Source organism: Phyllostomus hastatus, unplaced genomic scaffold, assembly GCF_019186645.2.
Source record: "Phyllostomus hastatus isolate PE091 unplaced genomic scaffold, TTU_PhHast_1.1 phas_contig_86, whole genome shotgun sequence".
In the NCBI taxonomy this organism is placed as follows: domain Eukaryota; kingdom Metazoa; phylum Chordata; class Mammalia; order Chiroptera; family Phyllostomidae; genus Phyllostomus; species Phyllostomus hastatus.
Window position 1 is genome coordinate 21,142,397 of NW_025333977.1, and position 21,612 is coordinate 21,164,008.

General features: G+C 36.3%; 1 protein-coding gene and 1 non-coding gene across 5 annotated transcripts; both read left to right on the plus strand.

Moving 5' to 3' along the window:
• The first annotated feature begins 624 nt into the window (after positions 1-624).
• On the plus strand, positions 625-697 carry TRNAV-AAC. The gene has a single exon. It is a non-coding gene; the product is annotated as a tRNA-Val (tRNA).
• A 1,309-nt stretch (positions 698-2,006) lies between these two features.
• On the plus strand, positions 2,007-17,192 carry MYNN (myoneurin). Of its 4 annotated transcripts, none has more exons than XM_045851322.1 (8): positions 2,008-2,659; positions 3,511-3,807; positions 7,674-8,467; positions 9,189-9,348; positions 11,749-11,927; positions 12,743-12,826; positions 14,057-14,143; positions 15,434-17,192. In XM_045851322.1, the coding sequence occupies exons 2-8, from the start codon at positions 3,542-3,544 to the stop codon at positions 15,694-15,696; spliced, it is 1,833 nt and encodes a 610-aa protein (XP_045707278.1). In that variant the 5' UTR covers positions 2,008-2,659; positions 3,511-3,541; the 3' UTR covers positions 15,697-17,192. The 4 variants fall into 4 exon arrangements, with proteins under 4 accessions (XP_045707279.1, XP_045707278.1, XP_045707281.1 ...); XM_045851324.1 differs by lacking the exon at positions 2,008-2,659 and adding an exon at positions 5,305-5,454 and having other exon boundaries at positions 3,694-3,807; XM_045851323.1 differs by lacking the exon at positions 12,743-12,826 and having other exon boundaries at positions 2,007-2,659.
• The last annotated feature ends 4,420 nt before the right edge of the window (positions 17,193-21,612 follow it).

Consider the following 21,612-nt stretch of genomic DNA (forward strand, 5'->3'; position numbering starts at 1 on the left):
AAGCTCAGACTTAAAAACATTGTGTTCCAGAAAGGGCATCTTGGTGTCTAATTTTCCCCTCTCAATTTTGCACACCCTGAAGAGGATTTTTAAAATAGTACGCAACTTAGAAGCTCTGATCTACAGAAGCAGGGAAGGCAATTCAAAAGCTATTTACACGTCCCTCCACTAGCGGCTGGAAAGAGTCGCTTTCTCGCCAGCTAAATCCCGGCTCTGGGGTTTGGCGATGAGCGCTGTTGTGGAATCAGGGAGTCGAGTGTTCCGTGAGGGCGCGCCCTTCCAGGCCGGGGAAGCCCAGACACTCGCCTGGCACTCCCAGCAGTCCAACGCAGGGGAAAGATAGGTAATAACCACTTCTTTCCCATGGAAGAAAGTGTACCCACAAGAAGGGCAACTAGCGGGTGGGTAGGTGGGGGCTTTAAAAATATATTTTTAAAGTACACGCAAATTCTAATTTTTGAAATAGTAGCTCTGTTCCACTGGACATATGGTTATTTTCTCTTTCCTTGTTTTATTATTTTCTTTCTGGTAAAAGTTACATTAATACTGTTAGTTTTAAGAGCAAGCAAACAGCAAGTTATAATACTTATATATAGTGCTTCTAGAGGAGGGCACAACAGCCGGGTTTCCGTAGTGTAGTGGTTATCACGTTCGCCTAACACGCGAAAGGTCCCCGGTTCGAAACCGGGCGGAAACAGCTTCTTTTCTGGATTTTTAAATGACAGTGTCTACCAGACACGGTAATGCCATGTGCAATAAGGACTACAAACTTACATTTTAAAAAATTCAACTCACAACTTGATGCTGGGAAAACAATGTACAGCTTAGAAAGGGAGATCAGTGTGAAAACTGACAGCCCTATCGCTTCCTGGGCACTGTTTGTATTACGTCGTTTGGTTTTCTATTAGTTTGCCCCCCAAGACTGTAGATTTTCCTAAATGCCAGACAGAGACCATGCTTTATTCGCTTCCTGGGCACTGTTTGTATTACGTCGTTTGGTTTTCTATTAGTTTGCCCCCCAAGACTGTAGATTTTCCTAAATGCCAGACAGAGACCATGCTTTATTCGTATTCTTAATACAATTGTCATGCTTGACACCTAGAAGAGACTCGCACATTTTTCTGAATTAATAATTCATCAGAAAAGGCTCCGACAAAAATTAAAGTGGAATCAGAAAGAACGGCTTACTCAGATAAGTCTGTTAGGACAAGGGTCTCAAGATCTGGGTCATTCTCACTAAATGTTAGAATGTAGCATAGTATTTTACATACGAGCTGTAAACAGGATCAGCTTGACAGGAACTCAACTAGGTAAGTGTAGCCAACTGCAAAGAAGTTGGCGTGTAATTGACCAAATAGTGTATATAATCAATGGTTAAGCCTCCCTTCTGGGAGACAGAGCTTCGGATGTGAATCCCGTGTTCTTTATTTATTACAAGTAAATAAAATTACCATTCAACAACCACTTCGTTTTTTAATATACCACCCCAAGCGGCCAACCCCTTGAATTCAGTAACAAAATCAAGAACAAGCCTCAATTTTTTTTTCTTTATAAACATAACAGTTGTGGTTTTATGCACCAAAATGATTCTGAGTAAAAATAAGTTATAAAAACAGCAAACAGAATCTGGTTAGAAAAGTCTTGGAGAGAAGAAATGAATAAATTCAAGTGAGAATGTCCTTTAAGATAAAGTTGCTAATACGTTTCCTATGGTTCTGACACAATTTTTTAACAATTGCTGTTGGTTTTGTTTTTCTGAGACTTTTTTATATCCCCGGGTACGCGAGAATACGCCTTAACATAAATGACTGTGAATCCTACTGTTTCTGCTCTTTTTGTATATTATGCAAACTTGCTTCCCTCTCCCTCATTATACAAAATATGAATTAGATGTAAATAATTGTATTAAAATGTTTCTAGCTCCGTCTCAGAACTCTTTCCGGTATAACGCCCACCTTCCTCCATTGTTGCGCATGCCCAGTGTGCCCTACTGCTTTGCTCCGCTTTCGTGCTTCAGACTTCTGTATCCAGGTAGGGATATCCTGGAAACTGGGCTACAGTTGGCCGATGCAAACAAAACCCAGGAGGTCCCACGAGTTTTCGGGTACGTAAACTGACAAGGGGCGATCAGTCTCAGCTCAAATATTCCCCACGGCCGAGAGCCCAGTACACAAAGCAGTTGTTCATGAGGAAGGGAAGAATGATGGGAGAAGACGAGCAACTACAAACCCCAGCATGCAGTGCGCAATTTGGCTCCTGGAAAGAGGATTGCGTTGCAGCTCTGCCAGGCCTCGGGCCAAATTCGGGCAGAGCGCGAGACGTCGCCTGTCGTCCGAACAGAATGCTGAGGATGAGGAAGACAGGCGGGGCGTTGTGAACGAGCCCTGAGGTCCCTTATCTTTGACGCTCGCAATTTTGGTGGGCCCGGGCATGTAAGTGGTGTGTGTGTGTGTGTATGTGTTTGTGGGCCAGCCAGTTCGGCCCAGGCCAGTATCGGCTCTCCACGGTCCTAGAGCCTCCAGTGTTGCCAGGGACATCTGGGCCGGATGTGACGTTACCGTAGAGGAAGAAGAGAGAGGCGGAGCGTGGCGTGGTGACGTCCTCCCAAGATGGCAGCGAGAGAGTGAAGAAACAGTGTTTCCGCTTGGTTTGCTATTAGGTGAGTTCTCTCTTCACCCCCCCAGCCCTCTATCCCCGTGCTCTTCAGACCCTGGGCCACTGGGAGGCAGGCGCCTTGGAGTTAGAGCTGAAGTCGGGACGAAATTGTTAATGTGGAAAGCTTGGGCGAGGCAGCCCGGTGTTGGCCTTGCTTACAACCTTTGCTGTGGGAATTTGGGGGAGTGGGAGCTGGGCGAAGGGCAGGGCTCCAGAAGCCGCGAGAAACCGGCTTTCGCTGTCACTCTACCTTGCCACCTTGAGTGGAGAGTTGGGGAAGTGAAGGGGTGTGGCCTCTTTCCGGAGGGGGACGGAACCTTTGACAAGCCTTGGCCTTGCTCATTCTCCACCCCCTGGACATTCGCCTACGGTTTTAAAGCAACTGTACCGCGAAAGCTTAACGGGTTTCGGTGGCTTGCGGGCAGTTTTAAAGATCTCATACCGGGTCTTTCCCTCATCTTTCCTATGGAATCATTCCTTAATGGTTGGGTTTGTTTTTTTTTTTCTTAACATGTATGTATGCGTGCTGAGCTTGAAAATCTGAAGTTTCAACTGGTGCAAAATTGAGAAATTTTGTGGTGCTTTTTTTCCCAGCTTGTGGAAGTGTTTTTTCACTCTTGCCATTTATCGATGTGTCCTAAGTATTGTGATAGTTGGCGAAGATGAAACGAAGATAGAAAGAACTTATCCCTTTAGCATTTTTGACCATTATGTATTTGAGAAGAATTTTCTGGTGCGGGGATAAAATGAGAACTGACTTTTTTCTTGTTCCTGTTATGCCTTTACCAATTGCTTGGGTGAAGTGTTTGATGGAAACTTAAGATTGCTGATTTGATATTTCTTTTTGTCTTTTAGAGCAAGGGTAAAATTCCATTGAGATATCAAGATGCAGTATTCGCACCACTGTGAGCACCTTTTAGAGAGACTGAACAAACAACGGGAAGCAGGTTTTCTTTGTGACTGCACTATAGTGATCGGGGAATTCCAGTTTAAAGCTCATAGGAATGTGCTTGCCTCGTTTAGTGAGTATTTTGGTGCAATCTACAGAAGCACTTCTGAGAACAATGTCTTTCTTGATCAGAGTCAGGTGAAGGCAGATGGATTTAAGAAACTGTTGGAGTTTATATACACAGGAACTTTAAACCTTGACAGGTAAAGTACACAGTTTATTTAATCTGTAAAAGCTAATCAAAAGTCTTAAGAGCTAAAGTAGATACGTACTTTTTACATTCAGTCCCTGAACTCTGAGTCTTCAAATATGATGTTGTTTTGTGTTTTTTTAAGAAATCAGTACCACTAATTTTGATGAACAGACTATATTTTAAGTACAAAAGCACAGATGTTAGTATGATTAAAGCATTGTTTCTGACACATCTGATTTACCTACGGAAACAATGCCTATGATTTCAGTTACATAAATTTGAAGACCAAATACAATGAATCTAAGTGAATTCTAGTTTTCCCTTGCTTTTTGGTCTTTATGTTCTTTTGGTATTCTCTCCCCCTCACTTTCTGTCCATTATTGCTTAAGATGTTTGGGGTGAAGGACTGTAGATAGAGAAAGAAGCACCTCTGTGCTCACTTAATAGTGCTCCCATTTCCAACTCTAAATAGCAGTGTGCAGGACCTCTTTCTGATCTTGATTCACGAAAATAACTTCATTGGAGTATAAATGGTAGTGAGTTCAATATTAATGCTGCAGTTAGGTCCAAGGTGCTAGAATGGTTTTCCAGTATGCTGAATGCAGTCCCTGCACTAACAAAAGGTACTGAGGACTTTAATAACACAGGCACTGTGTGTCTCCCATACATAACGATCAGTATAATTAGTTTAATAGCAATGCATTTATTAGTTTGTGAGGGGAGATTAAAGGAAAGGGAGATTAAAGGAAAGAGAATCTTAGGGAAGTGTGAACATGAATAGATCATACTCTTCTGTCATAGAAAGATCGTGGGCTTTAGAATTAGATCTTACCTATTGGTCACTATGTCTTTGAGCAAGATGCAAACTCTCTGGGCCTCAGTTTTCCCATCTGTAAAAATGAGATGGTAATAACTACTTGGTGTTACTGTGAAAATTAAGGATTTATTTGAAGGCCCATCTCCCAATGAAAATTAGTTTCCTTGACTTTCCCTTCTCACCCTCTCCTTTAATTCCACATTTCTTGGAGAAAAATTGGGGGAAAAGTGTGAAACACCTGAATTTCTGCCACCCACTGATAACCACTACTAACATTTTGAAAAATAGTCTTTCATTTTTTTCCAAATGATCTCTATAGATATGTGCACATACACATTGAGCAAAATCCTCCCCTCTCTTTTATATTGCAGCTTATCATGGAAGGTAAAAATACCTTTTTAAAAAATTAGAATCATGGTGTTCCTTAATGCTTTTGAAAAAGAAACATTCATGCTGTTTTGGAATTATACTTTAAATGTTGGTATAATGAAATCTTTGAGTCAGTTCTGTGTAAATTGAATAGAGGAACAGAAGAGTGTTATAGCTTAATCTCATGATAAGTTATTTAAATTTACTGAATAGTTTTATGTAGAAGTGCCTGTGATTAAAAATTCAAAATATTTTATGTAAAATAACCACAAAACCAGTGAATTTTGGTTGCTTTTTAATTTAGTGTTTTCCCTTTCTCAGTTAACTTTGCTGGGAAAATCTTGATTTGAAGATCAGACAACTTTGTACTTTCAAGCAAAAAAAAACAGTCTGGAGAAAAGCAGATGTTTTGCTCAGTCTTCTGGTATATGTCTTTCCTGGGGAGCTAATTGTTTGAGTCCAGCCACAAATGTAAGAGAGGATTTTACCAAAAATAGAAAGTCTGTGTGATTTAGTGAATAATAGAAAATTAAGTGGACTCAGAAGGCAGCTTACCTTTGTCAAATTTTAGTTCTAACACTGTTGTTATCTTGGAAAAGTTACTCAGTTTTTTTGGACCTCTGATCTTTCATTGGTATGTAAATTGGAGATTATAGTAGATTTCATAGGCATATCCTGAGGGTAAACTACTCATATAAAGCATTTAGCTAGGTACCTGCAATATGTCATTAAGTAACTTTCAATTACTGTTCAAAAAGTACAAGCCAATTTTCAAGCACTGTAACTTCATGCCTGTACACAAAAGCACATCAATTATTGGCATAAACAAATGCTGATTGGTTCTCTTATCTGTAACTGAGATTACAGGCTATTTATGAAATAGATAAGTAATTTGTATGAATTTATATGAATCATTTTAATGTGTGACTCAGTGTTCATATTGGTCTTAGAGACTACTTGACTACTTGGTCATCTGTTTGGTGGTTCATTTTATGGAGTGCTGAGCACAATTACAGTATGAAACCAAAGTATAGAAAGTGATAGAGTAAATTTAGCTTTCATTCTAGTGGTGTCTCTGATTTATAACTTGATTCTAAAGATCATTGGTTCACACACACACACACACTCTCCAAAATTGTAGCCAAGGGCTGTAACAAAAGATGATCTTAAGTAATATTTTCTTATCTATGGGAAAGAAGACTCAGTTTGCAAACAGATGTTCCCAAACTGTATTTGTAGTATGTTTAGGAACTTGGAGTGGAATTTCTCAGAGAATTAAATGTTGAATTCAGAGAATTAAACTGGTGATTAGGTTTACAAAGTGGCCTATAAATCTAGATGATAATCAACTGATAAAATGGTTATATGTATAATAAAACAAATTTTTAACAGCTGTTGTACTGCTAAATTTAAAAAGGTGAAATACAGGTGGCACTTGGCAAAGCAGATTTAATTAGATTATGAGAAAATGGGTAGAGATTGTAGATACTATATTACATATACTCTCAGTGATCGAGATGTTCATGACACTAGTTATTTTTATTTCATTTCAAATTTTCTTTTTTAAAAAGATTTATTAATAGTGTTATATTTAGATTATTAGCTATGACCAAAACCCTTTTCTAGCTTATACACATAATGAATAGGAAAAAGAGTTACTTTTTCCTGGAGAATTAAATAATATTTGGTGGAAATGGCAAGTAGAAAAGGTACTTGGGGGAGGAGAGTGGGTGTGCATGCGCATGTGTCCCCTCAAAAAATTAAAAGGGTCACATTTTTAGTGTTAATGAAAACTCAGTTCTGATTTTACAGTTGAGAAAACTGAAGCCAGTATTATAGTAACCAAACAACATTTCACTACATTGTAAACTTCTGGAGGGCAGGGACTATTTGATAATGTTAATATCCCTCCTTAGTACCACACGAGGCGTGGGTGCTCAGGAAATATTGACTGGAATATTGGACAGGGTGGCGTAAGTGTTTCTATATAATTCTAATATGACAGACTCTCTAGCTAACTCAGCTTGGTGTCTCACAGACAAAGTGGAAGGGTTATAAGAGAGGGAGCACATTCTAAAACCTCTTCCTCCAAGTATGATCAGTAGACTAGCAGCATTGGCTTCACCAGGGTATGTGTTAGAAATGCAAACACTCAGGCCCTCCACAGACCGTCTGGATCTGAATCTACATTTAACAAGAGGTCTTGGTGATTCACATGCATAGGAAAATTTAAAAAGCATTGTTAAAGTTTCTCACAGAGAAAAGCAGAGAAAGATATAGGAACAGTTTTCTTAGACTTTTCCTGTTGTCTAGTCAGAAAAGTTGGTTGCAATCTGAAGAGGGCTCAGGGTGAATGGGAGGAGGCAATAAGTTATGTTCCAAGTGTTATTTAAAACAGGTAGAAGTTTTAACCTTTCTTTTTCTATAGTGGTACCTAGATAGCTATGAATACCTATTATTTTACAACTTTTCAAGTTCTGTAAAGCTAGAGATTTTTGCTTAAACATTACTCTGAGCAAATGAATGAATTTGCTCTCTGAGCAAATGCATAGTTTTGTTCTCTTAGTTATGCCTTTCTCGTCTTTCTGCTTCATTAGATCTTTAAAGATGTTGAAATATATGTGCAGCTCTGTTACAAAAACAGTTTTTCTTTGATCAGAATAATGTCATTTAGCCTTATTTCTTTACAGTTGGAATGTTAAAGAAATTCATCAGGCTGCTGACTATCTCAAGGTGGAAGAGGTGGTCACTAAATGTAAAATAAAGATGGAAGATTTTGCTTTTATTGCTAATCCCTCTTCTACAGAAATATCTAGTATTACTGGAAACATTGAATTGAATCAACAGACTTGTCTTCTTACTCTACGAGATTATAACAGTCGGGAGAAATCAGAAGTGTCTACAGATTTAGTTCAGGCAAATCCTAAACAAGGGGCTTTAGCAAAGAAGTCGTCTCAAACTAAAAAGAAGAAGAAGGCCTTCAATTCCCAGAAAACAGGGCAGAATAAAAGAGTGCAATATCCCAGTGACATTTTAGAAAATGCATCTGTTGAATTATTTCTAGATGCAAATAAATTGCCCACACCTATAATAGAACAGGTTGCACAAAGAAATGATAATTCAGAACTTGAGTTGACATCAGTTGTGGAAAATACTTTTCCAGCACAAGATATTGTGCAAACTGTTACAGTGAAACGGAAACGTGGAAAATCACAGCCAAATTGTGCTCTGAAAGAACACTCTATGTCTAATATAGACACTGTCAAGAACTCTTATGAACTGGAGAGCTCTGGGGAAGAGCTGGATCAGAGGTATTCCAAGGCCAAGCCGATGTGTAATACCTGTGGGAAAATGTTTTCAGAAGCCAGCAGCTTGAGAAGGCACATGAGAATACATAAAGGAGTCAAACCTTATGTTTGCCACTTGTGTGGAAAGGCATTTACCCAGTGTAACCAGCTGAAAACGCATGTAAGAACTCACACAGGTAAGACTGGTTTGTAGGAGATATAATTGTTTTTATACTGTGACTGAAATAATACTTTTTATAGTGAACGTATTAATATACAGTGACCAAAATTTGATACATACTTGTATGCATACAAGTATTTAGCATGTATAATTGTTGAACATTTTATAATTGTGCGCAAGTATTTAATGGCTGTTTATTTTATTGTAACTGATACTCTGTAGTCCTGGTTAAAATAAACATGTATTTTGCCCCCATAGTTAAAATAAACATAAATTTTGGATCTAGTTTATTAAGTATTTAACACAAAAATACTAAAACTAATAACCAGAAAAAGTAATTACACCTGAGGCCAATACTCAGATTTTGCCAACATATCTCACTACCTGCTTCCTGGACTTGGTCAACTTCTGAACGTTTATTGGCATTACACAAGATTCCTTCCTCAACTACACTTACCTATTAGTACACTTAGGTTTGTACTTTTTAAGTTGTAATATATATTTCTCTAATTGATCACTTTTTACTATTGTCAGTTAAAAAGCACTAATAATTTTTAACTCTACTCCTGTTTTTAATAGTTAATCCAGAAGAGATCCTATTTGCTTTTTTACTTCTTGCAATTAACATTTTCAGAATATAGAAACTAATATTGTTGATGGACTCTTGAAAGTTTATATGACTTATGCAACTAAAACAATATTTCTTTCTAAATATAGATTTTATTTCTTTTTTTTAGGTGAGAAGCCATACAAATGTGAATTGTGTGATAAAGGATTTGCTCAGAAATGCCAGCTAGTCTTCCATAGTCGCATGCATCATGGTGAGGAAAAACCCTATAAATGTGATGTATGCAATTTACAGTTTGCAACTTCTAGCAATCTCAAGATTCATGCAAGGTAAAAAACAAAAACAGAATAAGTTGTTTGATCTTCAAGTCTGTCATTCACAGTAATCTTATGAATAGTACTGTATTAGAATTCAGGACAGTAGAGTTCTAATTGTGGTTCCACCATACAGTATTAGCATAGTCAAGGAACCACAAGCTCTGGTGGCTGGAGGAAAATAAGTGAGAGTGATGTAAGATCAGAGTGGTAATAAGGCATCCAGATGGTGTAAGGTTTTATAGGCCATTTTGAACCTTTTATTCTTGAGATTGAGAAATAAGTGGTGTGATATTGCTGTTCTTTTAAGAGGATCATTCTGGCTGCTATATTTGGAAAAGATTGCAAGAGTGGAAACAAATTTTCCAGTTACTAAGTTCTAGGTAAAACCCAAGTGAACGTGATGTTGGTTCAGTTAGAGTGGAGCCAGTGAAAGATAAGTAGTAGTCAGGTTCTGGATATATTTGCAAATGTAGGACAAACAGAATTTGTTGCAGATTGAACGTGGGGTATAAAAGAAAGGAAGGGAAGGAGATCGATCAAAGATGGTTTTGACATTTTGAGCCTGACCACCTGAAAAGATGGAATTACCATTAACTGAAATAGAGTAAATTCATGAAAAGAGCAGTTTAACCAGGGGTACAGATGTTGTTTGAGTAGAGTTCTGAACATGTTAAATTTTAGATGACTATTAGACATCTGGAGGTATACAGTAGACAGTTGGTTATTTAAGTCTGAAATTCAGGGGATTTGTTTGATCTGAAGATACACATCTAGAAGTTATCAACATTATTGGGTTGGCCAAAAAAATTGTTGTTGTTGTTGTTGTTGTTTTCCATACAACAGCTCTAGTAGCTCTTAGTTGTCTTTAACTTCATTCAAAATGGTTTTGTTAGATTGTATTGTGACACTTTCCTGTTGGGTGCATTTAAAAAAATGAAAGTCGGTGAATTTTTGTGCAGCCATTTTAATACTGAAGATGGAAGAAAATAAACATTTTCATTATATAATGCTTTACTGTTTCAAGAAATGTAAAAATGCAACTGAAACACAAAAGAATTTGTTCAGGTATGGAGAAGGTGCTGTGACTGATCGAACTTGCCAATGTAGTTTGTGAAGTTTCATGCCAGAGATTTCTTGCTGGACAATGCTCCGCAATCATGTAGGCCAGTTGAAGTTGATAGTGGTCAAATTGAGGCATTAATTGAGAACAATCAATGTTCTACCATGCAGGAGATAACCAATATACTCAAAATATCCAAATCAATAAAGTTATTGGTGAAAATGAAAAATGTATCGTTTATTTTACAGAAAAAAACCATGTGGACTTTTTGGCCAATCCAATAGATAGTATTGCAAGCCGTACATTGGATGAGGTCACCAAGAGAATGAGTGTAGATAGAAAAGGGATCAAAGGACTGAAGTCATAAGACATTCTTAAGAGCTCTGGAAGATGGGCAAAAACCAGCAAAGGTGACTAGGAAGGAGCAGCCAATATAGGAGAAAAACCAGAAGAGTGGAGTGCCCCAGAATCCAAGTGAAGAAAATGATTTCAGAAGGGAGTAATCAGCTTTCTCAAATTCTGATGTTTGGGAGAAGACAATTGACTTGGATTTGCAAAGTGAGATGTCAGCAGTGCTTTTGATGAAAGTAGTGTTAGCAGAGGCTAGTAGAGAATAGATTAGTAGAGAAGAAATAAAGTAGAACAGTTGGAGACTCAAGTTTTGTCAAGCAGTAGCAAAGAAATGGAAGAGCAAATAAGGTTAAGTGTCTTTTGTAAGATGGGAGAAATCACTATATTTGTATACTGCAATCCAGTGGGATAGGGAAGATGGATGAGGTAGGATGGAGAAAAATGCAGGAGTAACACTGAGTAGGTCAGAGATAATATCTAAGGACACAAATGGGAGTAGTCGGATTCAATGAAGTATCATCATCCTCAGAGTTAACAGGAAGGAAAACAAACTATATAGGTACTATATAGGCATTATATATAGTATAAACTGTATCGGTTAGAGTGTTGTGATGGTGGGAATTTTCTGGTTGCTTAAATTTTTCTGTGAAATAGAAAGCAAAGGAATCAGCTAAGAGTGAGGATGGATAAGGAAGTGCTAGAGTTTTGAGGAAAGAAAACTTCTGAGGAGTGAGTGAATAGACAAGCAACAATAATTGCCTGCAATATTAAGGGCACATTTGAGAACCATATAAAGATGATGACAGTACTTTTTGAACTGGTCTCAGAACTGATGTTTTATAACAAAACATTGAAACTGTTGGTTTTAAATGTATATGCTTGGTCTGTTAAGATGAAATGAAATAAAATTATGAAAGTTGTGTGGAAAATGCTTGCTATATAAAATGACCTCCAAATTGTTTTATTTATTAACATATAACTCTGTGTATATTTACTAATAGGAAGCATAGTGGAGAGAAGCCATATGTCTGTGATAGGTGTGGACAGAGATTTGCCCAGGCCAGCACACTGACCTATCATGTTCGTAGGCATACTGGAGAGAAGCCTTACGTATGTGATACTTGTGGGAAGGCATTTGCTGTCTCTAGTTCTCTTATCACTCATTCTCGAAAGCATACAGGTAAGAATTTGATGTGGGGAGACTGCTTAAAGTAAGGGAAGCTGTAAAAATAAAAGGGGAAATTGAGTCTTTACAGAACGTAGGTTACAGACTATAGTTACATATCTGTTGTGTTTGCGCTTTTTATGCTTATGATTTTCTGATAAACATAACACATTTTTTGAATAATATACAATGGGTGAAATTTTTATCACGTAACATACATTAAAATCATAATTTTGACAATGTATAAATTTGAGTTGAAACTCTTTATGACCTTAGAAAAACTCCTTAGCCTCTTGAAGTTTCATTTCCCTTGGATAAAACTAGAGTAAAATTAAGGGGTAGGGGTGGATTTGGGTAGAACATTGATTTTGTGACTTCCTACACAGACATTCTAAGATTTGCATATTAAACAGTGTTCAGACAAATTCTGTTCAAAGATTTTCATTATTTGTAGGGTACCTTTTTAATAGATATTTTCTAAATAATTTTATTCTCAATAATATATTAGATAGCAAGAATTGAAATATGGATTGATGAATTTACAGTTATTAATCGTATAAAATCTAATTTCTTGCCCAATTCTAGTCTACTAGAAGGACATTTGCAGAAATAAAGTTTTATTATGTGAAAAGCATTAGGTTACATGAACAGTATAAAATAATTACTAATATTCACTTCAGTTGGATCACACTGAAAAATACCTCTAAAATACAATATAAAGAGGTTTTAATTTAAATAATATTTTAGAACAGCTTACTTTAGATTATTATAATTGATAAATATTATATTGGTATAGTACACCACTTCGCTATCTTTTATTTTCCATCTAGGTGAAAAACCATACATATGTGGTATTTGTGGGAAAAGTTTTATTTCCTCAGGAGAGCTCAACAAACACTTTCGATCCCATACAGGTCTGTGTTTAGGGGGAACGTATTATTTTTTGTTCTCTCTAATTTCTTTTTATGTAAACCTTGACTTTTAAACCATTATGGACTCTATGGTATCTATATAGTAATATTTTAATGCATAAATATCAACTTTTCATTTGCTTATTTTGTTTTAGTTAGGAGTATGAATTAAATGTGGTTGAGAATTGTGTAATTTTCTAAGAAATATGCCAGATAATCAAGTTTTTTTAAATGATTTGGATTTAATGGCAGATATACCAAGAAATGAAAAGGAATCAGTAATAAGATATTACATTTTCAAATTAAACAGTGTTCAGTATGCAAGTTTTAGGAATAAATTTTAATACTGACATGTTTCTTGTAAAAGGTAGTATGTAAATAGTATGAAGAAAATACTGAGTGTAAAAAAAAATGTAAACAAAGGAAAAAGCCACCTTAACAATGTGCTGTTTTGACTTTTTCTTCTTAAACATTATCCCTTATAATTGTTGCCTAGAATAGTATGAGCATCTAGGAGACATTTAATAAATTTATTGGCAACTTCTATATTCTCATGCTGTTTGGTTTGCATAATAAAGCATCAAATAGTTCTTCAAAAGAATTACAATTTTGTAGCACTTAATTCTGTTAGTTTTTTAAAGGGTTTTTCTAGTAATTTGTAAGCTACTTGACAACAGAAAAACATAATTATGCTTCTCCCCCCTGCTGTATGTCTTAGCCAGGCTCTGGCATCTAGTTGCACTCACTAAATGTCTGGTAGAAATAAAAGAATGTTTGTTTGTTTTTTAATTGATTGGAAAGAGAGAGAAACATCAATTAGTTGTTCTATTTATTCATGTATTCACTGGTTGATTCTTGTATCTGTCCTGAGTGGGGATCAAACCTGAAACCTTTGTGTATTGGGACAACGCTCTAACCCACTGAACTACCAGACCAGGGCTTTAAGAGAGAGGTTTTTTGTTTGTTTGTTTGTTTTTTAAGTTTAAAATTTCTGTTAATGAAGATGCTCCATTTTCCCTAAAATGGGGATGCTTTACGTAAAGTAAAGGAGTGCCTATAGAGAGAGAGAGAGTAGTTTTTATTTCGCTATATTAGAACCGCACGATTAAAATGGTAATTTGAAACTAAATTTAAGGTGTAGTAATGTTTCCCTTGTGTTCCTAAACATTGATATTTTTGTCTTAGTTAGCTTATAAAATTACTGATGTTTTAAACCTTTAACTTGTTTTTCAGGAGAAAGACCATTTATCTGCGAATTATGTGGAAATTCTTACACTGATATTAAAAATTTAAAGAAGCACAAAACAAAAGTTCATTCTGGTAAATGCTTATGTTTTTTTAAAATTTGGTGCACTCATATTGGTGCTCTTAAAATACTGAGATACACATAACAATTTAGATTTTTTAAAACTAGATACATACAAGTAAAGTAGCTTTATAATTTGTACTGTGAATGTCTTTTCATGTTGACCTAATAAATAATATTGAAATATTTTCTCCTTTAAAAATCTGATGTATGCATAGTTTTAAAAATGAATATATAAGCAAACTATGTATTACTATTCCCCATACTAGAATCTGGGTTGCCTAGAGTTTACTGTAGTTTTAGGGTGGTGGGGGGAGGCTATCATGAACGTTAACCCAAATATATATACATATATATATTTGGAAATAAGGAAATGGGAAGCTACAAACTGTTACATAAAAATAGAACTAAATATTAGAACTAAATATGATTGAGACCAAATGTGGGCTATAATAGAGACACAGAAGTGCTGAAGAAGAGTAAATACTTCTGAGGTGTTGGAAAGGCTGAGTTTTAGGGAACTTGCAGGACAGAGAGGAGCCTGGAGGATGGACATGGGAAAGGAAGGGCTCCTTCCAGGCAGCGTTGCGAAGAGAGTCAGTGGGACAAGCGAGTGCAGGCTGTATTCTTAGCTGGTTGAACTGAAGAGTAAGTACTCTGCAAGAACTGAGTTACAAGTTTATAAAAGCAAACAAGCAGTTTTGCCTAAAGAGGATAGTGAGATTGAAATCTTGTCATACTTTGGACTGTCAGGAGCATGGTAAAGCCAGTAGAAAATCTGAAGGCAAATATGTCTTTAATCAGTGTGATAATTACTCCCTTGACTAGAGCAGAATTCCTCACCTCTGAAAATATATGCACTCGCCATTCTGAACTTGAATATACAGAATAGTATGAATGATTCATTAATACAGTCAGTGAACAAATAGAGTATTTATTATGGGTATAGCACTGTTAGGTATTTTAGTCTAGTTGAGGATTAAGGCATACCTAAGTTGAGTGTTAAGTAGCACTGAGAGATAGGATGTCACAACAAGGCAGTATATGAAACATTGAAAAATGAGTGATAAAAGAGATAAGAAACAGCTAACCTTGGGCTAGAACAATTAAGTCCATTTTTACCATGGAGCTGGTGTTCGAACCTAGTCTTGAAGTCCATATTGATTTGTATGGCTAATGAGGGCAGCTCAGCAGAAGAGAAGTAGCTTGAGTAAAAGTATGGTAGTTGAAATGCAAGTTCTGGGAATGGGTGGGAATTTGTTTAGTTTATAAAGATAGTATAATTTTTTTCCCTTTCATTTTAGGGGCAGATAAAATTCTAGATTCTAGTATAGAGGATCATCCCTTCTGTGAACAGGATTCCATACAGAAAAGCCCTTTATCAGAAACTTTGGATGTGAAGCCTTCTGATATGACTTTACCACTGGCCCTTCCACTTGGGACTGAGGACCACCACATGCTTCTGCCTGTCACAGATAATCAGTCTCCTACATCAGATACATTGTTGAGATCATCTGTGAATGGGTATTCAGAACCACAGTTGATTTTTTTACAACAGTTATACTGACTTTGTGAGGAGTATGGAATTGCTAAGACATCTCTGGTAGTAAACAAACATCTCTGGTAGGGTGCAGATATTCATCTTAAAATACTATTTATTTGAGTTGTGGCCATCATGATTCATTCACTCAAGTAAAGGCACCTGATGCTGCATCATAACCACCATGCCTGTTTTGAGTTCTGGCTTTTATGTCTAGATTACACCTGCAGCTTTTTAAGAAATGAATTATAATACAGTAGCACTATTTTGGGTGGTTAGGTTTCATTTTCTTTTAGAGCTGCCTTAATTCCATTTTTATTTTGCATCTTAGAATTAATTGCCTTCCATGCATTGAAATGGAGTCTGTCAGTTTATATGATTCAGTTTGATCTGTGTGATTTAAAACTTTTCTTTCCCTCAAAATTTAAGCAAAATCTACCATGGCATCAGCCCAAGAATGTTGCTGTTACTAAGCCCCACAGACCAATGCATAAACTATGAGGGGAAAAAAATAAAATTTCATATTTCTGCCTAAGAAAATTTAAGTACTAATAAGAATTATGCTATTTCTCTATTAATATAATCCATTGGAGGTAACTTTTCTAATGAAACAAAAAGAAGTGTTTCTCTTAAGAGCTAGAAAACTAAATTTTTGTTCATTTTAGAACTCAGTAGTCTGGAGAAAACTAATACTTTTGAGTTACCTGAGACTGCATTTTCAAATAAGTTTATAATAGATATTTGGTGTTTTTACCTAGTTACAAAACATTTTCAAAATTTGACTCTGGTTATGTTTTAACAGGTTTGTAGGTTACTGAAGATGAGGAAAATTTTGATAAGCCTCTTGATATGCACTTTTTAAAATATTAAATTCTAAAAAGAATTTTCTAAATATAAACTTAAAGCATACTATAAATTACTTGGCTCCTGAATATGATTCATTATATTACATAGGTTTAGGAAATTAACTTCAATTATAAGTAAACATTTGAGTTATCGGAAAGCCAGTTTATTAAACATTTTATATTTGAGTGCTGTTTAAGTTTTAAGACTTAAAATTTTATAGTAAACCACAACATTTGGTGGTAGTTGTAGCCTCACAGTAGCCCTTCTCCTTCCTGCTGAACATAGAACATTCAGTATTATTCTCTTTGCTACCACTCTTCCCTACCCCACTTTTCCCACATACTGACTTATTTTACTGCGTGATCTTTGGACATTAAATTACCAGTTTCACAAAGACAGTTCTTATACTGCTGATTGAACACTGTGGTGACATATTTTATTTCTGCCATGCATTAGTTGTGGCTTGTTTTTGTTTTTAAAGTATACCTGTAATAAAGTTAATGTATTTTCCATTGGTACTGATTTCTTTAATTGTATTTTCTCTGGGGTTCTGGTCACAGGAACCAACTAGAGGACATAATAAAACTATGTAATTCTTGTAAACTGTAGAAATTGTCACCATTTCACAGCACACTCAGCATTTTCACAATAAATTGCTACCAGTGGTATTGACTTAATTGAATAGAGTTTGAAATATTGCCTTGTATTTCCATCAAACATAGTATTTAATTATTTATCTAAGAAATCTAATTATGCATGTATATTAACATACAGAGTTTAAATACAATTTATAGTTATAAAATGTTCAACTAATCTGTTTTGGCTTAAATGCAATAGGAATTTATTGGAATGTGAATGTTTTAAAGAAAATTAAAAGACTCGGCTTTTTAAAGAAGTCTGCTGAAATAGGTTATATTTAATTGACACCTTCATTAACCTAAACATCTAATGAACAAAAGTTCTTTTTAAAAACACTACAGTGATGTCATAATTCTGTGAGGGCAGAAAGCACCAAATTTCCTCTAACGTGGTAATTAGCATTCTGCCTTTGCATAGATTAACCTTCACATTTATTATTTTTAGCATTACTGGATTAGAGTGGGTGTGATTGATTTGCTGTGCTTTTTTCATCACAGTATCTGCTTCTTAAATAATTTTATTTTAAATTGGGATGGCTTGATACTCTTCCAAAATGAACAGGTAAACAAAAATTGAAAACTGAAGTTACTGTCTTGTCATTCTTCATAAAACCATTCTTTTTTTTATCATGATGTGCTTATATTTTAGTTGTATCCAGTATCATTCTAATACAATTTTCATTTTAGTTCAGTTGATCTTTAAATATATTATAATACAGTGTGCTAAGAAGGTTCTATAAATTATTTAAGTATTACTAAGTATTTTGAAAGTGGGATACTGAAGATCTTATTGAGTAACAAATTATTTTCTAAATTTTGTTTTATATTTGTATTAGATTTTTATTACTATATTGATAGAGATTAGACTTTTCCAATAGAAACAATAGACTATATATAAATGATCTTTGCTGTTTTTAAATGGTACTTGTTTTGTGTTTAATTTCATAGGATTTGATAGACAAATTTTAGAAAATTGTTTTTCTTTCCAAAAGAAAACGTTCTATCAGTTCTGTTGCAACAATAGTTTATCACTTTTCTGTATGTTTTAATTCTACAGAAATTGTGCAAATGCGTAGTGGAAATATATTCGTGTAAAGACATGTATTCATGTTTCTAGATATCCAAGAATAGTAGTTCTACCACTTGATGCATATCGGAAACATCTTTATAGAATAATGATATCCAAACCCCGCCCCAACTTAGGCCTACTGAATCCTCGGGACATGTACATGCTGGCAAAGCCCCACTGGTTATTTCAATGTATTACTATATGATGAGAACTATTGTCCTACATATTTCTTTATGTTCTTCCTTTGGGAAGCATTTATAAATGAAGCTCTTGATATAACTTTCCATCTTTTTCAGAGATTTTGAGTCTGTAGAACTTAGCTAGAAATACCACTGAGTAAAAAGAAATTGTAAATTGTATTTTAATACAATACCTATAAGTTCTACACTTTTACTCATTATTTATAAACAGTATTGAGATTTACTTATTGGAGTATTAAGTTTTTGAGATGATAATATGGTTTCTTTTTCTGTCTTCTGCAACCCCTATTCCTGTTCATTCAGGTGAGATTTGGTATGTTTGTTAAAGGAATTAAGTAATCATGCAGAAATAGGTTATTCCATTTTGAGAAGAATAGTCTAAAACATTGTGGATGTGAACAGATATTTGAATTGAAATATCTGGCTACTATTTCAAATGCTTGAAAGTTAAATCATAATACATGAAGCTACAAAGATAGATAAACACCCTTAAGTTTACAGTCAAATGAGAAAGACAAGCCTGGATATAAATAGCAATAAAATAAGTTAGAATGTTGAGTACTACAGGGGAGGAAAGCAAGAAAGGAAATGCTGAGCAGTCAGAAGGAGTTGAATGGACAGAGACAGGACCGTTGATCCCCTGGATCTGCAAACAAGATAGCTGATGGGAGCAAGTTGCGCACAGCTCACCGAGATGGGCAGAATGAGGAGCACCTATGAAATGAGACACACGTCTAAGACATGTCCTGTAGACACGGTCTGTACCTATCCCATCTTACTTGCCATAGTGCTCTACCCTTAGCCTGTGCCGAAGGAATGGGATTGGATAGCCAAGTTTGTAACCCACATTCTCACACACCCCTCGGTTGCGTGCTGAAGGACAGGGGTTGGACAGCCATGTTTGTACCACATGACACCATACGAAACCACCACAGCTGACCGAACACCTTACTGGGGCGGAACAATTCTTAGGCCAGACTGAGCTAGTTCTTTCTATGCAATGCTGAGGCTATTATGCATACACGTAAATGAAAAGATCATTTACAAGTAGCCCACAGTTGGTGAAGCAAGCCAAAATCTAAAGGAAATGGCAGAGAAAGCTGATTTGTAGAGCAGGGGAGGCAGGGGGTGGGGGGTAGGTTTGCAGAACCAAACAACTGAGGCCCCGTGAAAGGAGTGGCCTGGGCTTCTAGCTTTTCAGGCCTATTCTGGAGGGGGCACAGCTACGCCTCACTTCCTTGTCCCTGGATGCCAGTGATTGTTTTTGCCCGTTAGTTACATCCTTAGAGTAAATCCCTTAAACTGACCTGCTTGGGTCAGTTTCTATTCCTTACAATTAGATAGCCCAACTTGAAGACCCCTAAGTTTTGATCCTTAGTGATCGAAATGGTGATACCAAGGACATTTATGAATGAGAAGACTTTATTTTGGATGTACTGAGTTTGATTAGTGTAAGGTATCCATGTGAAACCATCTAGCAGTAGTTGGAAATGGAGCCTGAGACCCAGGAGAGGTTAAAACTAGAGATACAGGTCTTGCAGAACAAGATTAATAATTATTGTGATAGAAATGACTAAGGCAGCTCTGGGAGATGGTACAGAAGAGCGAAGGATGAGGACAAAATCTTGGGGAAATATTTTTAAAGGATGAATAAAGGACAGAAGATGGAAAGTGATAAAAACAAAAACAGTGGAGCAAGTTTCACAAAGACGAGTGGCTTTGTGTTGGTCACGTGGTACAGGAAGTTAAAAGGGATGCCAGTCAAAGACAACATTGGGTTGGGTGATTGGGAGCAAAAGCCAGGTGGATGTGGTTTGAGTAGTAGGTAAAACATAATACTGTTTAGTTTGAAAAGGACATCATGTGGCACAAACAAGATCATTATTTTATCAAATATCTAAAAAGTATAAAACTGTTTCTTGCTTTTTTGCTTAAATTTGAAACATTGTAAAGTGAGCATTAAATAATTTGCAGCACTGTGATACGAGGCTGTATATCAGCCAGATCATAGAGGACTGCTAAGAGGAAAATGGAAGGAAACTTCTATTAAAACATACATGGGTGCAGATTTGCTCATTACACTTCACATTTGCAGAAGTAGTTTTCCTACAGAACGTACCTGTCCTTCCGCTTGACCCCCCACCAGTGGGAGATCTGGAAAATAACTTGAGTCCTAACCAACTTGAAAACCTAGCCTTATAATATCTTAAAGTAATGATTAAACTCTTGGAATATTATTATCTTATTTTCTGCCCTTCTCTCCAAAATGGTGTCTAGATATATGGAGGAGGGGGCTTACATGACACAGTGGCATGGAGGCAGTCAGTGTCTTCAGCTCTTCCATTCTCTGGGCATCTTCCTGGCCTCTGACGCACTAGGCGACGGCTTATGAAATACATGATCAGGTTTTTCCTGTCCTGGATGGAATGCCAGTAGTTCTTGGCTAGACCGGCCTCATCTTGGCTCTCTTAGGTGAAGAGAATCTGGAGACTTCTGCAACTCCGTCTCCTGAGTCTCCTCTTGGGGGCAGAGAATATGGGAACTTGAGGGACCCCCACCATAGCACACAGGAACTGAGAGGCCTGGAAAAGCAAGCCATGGTACTAAGGTTTACTTGGATGTGACTGTGTCCTAGCTGAGACACTATCTTTCCAGAATGCTGTAGATTCCTCTAATACCCAGCATATTATAGAGTATTTCAAAGCCGTAAAAGATGGACTACTGTTACATGAATCACTAATGCTGAGCAACAGAAGTCAGATACAAAAACGTATATACTGTTTGATTCCATTTACGTAATATCCGGAAACAGCAGTTATCAAAGGAGTCAGGATAGTGGTGTCTACAGGAAGAGCGTTGGAGGAGCTTCGGAGAGGCTTGTGGCATTTGCTGTCCGTCTGTCATGGTTACATAGGTGGCGAGCTTTGCGATGATTCATCTTGCTGTTCACTTACAATTTTTGTAGTTTTCTGTATGAATGTTATGCTTCCATTTAAAAGAAGTATGTATATATTGTTTAAAAAACAAAAATTGAAGAATGAGAAAACCAGATCATTGGTTCTTAAACTATAGTGAGATTAAAGGTAACCTGGATTGTAAAAATACAGATTTCACAGACTGAATAGAAATTCTGATTCAGTAGGTCTGACTCTAATAATATAAATGTATTTCAAACATTTGCCCCAGGGAT

What these genes read in the sequence shown, in the direction of transcription:
- MYNN (XM_045851322.1), top strand. Translation starts at nt 3,542, where the DNA reads ATGCAGTATTCGCACCACTGTGAGCACCTTTTAGAGAGACTGAACAAA. An exon ending in ACACTTTCGATCCCATACAG is followed by an intron (nt 12,827 to 14,056) that starts GTCTGTGTTTAG and finishes CTTGTTTTTCAG; the next exon opens with GAGAAAGACCATTTATCTGC. An exon ending in CAAAACAAAAGTTCATTCTG is followed by an intron (nt 14,144 to 15,433) that starts GTAAATGCTTAT and finishes CTTTCATTTTAG; the next exon opens with GGGCAGATAAAATTCTAGAT.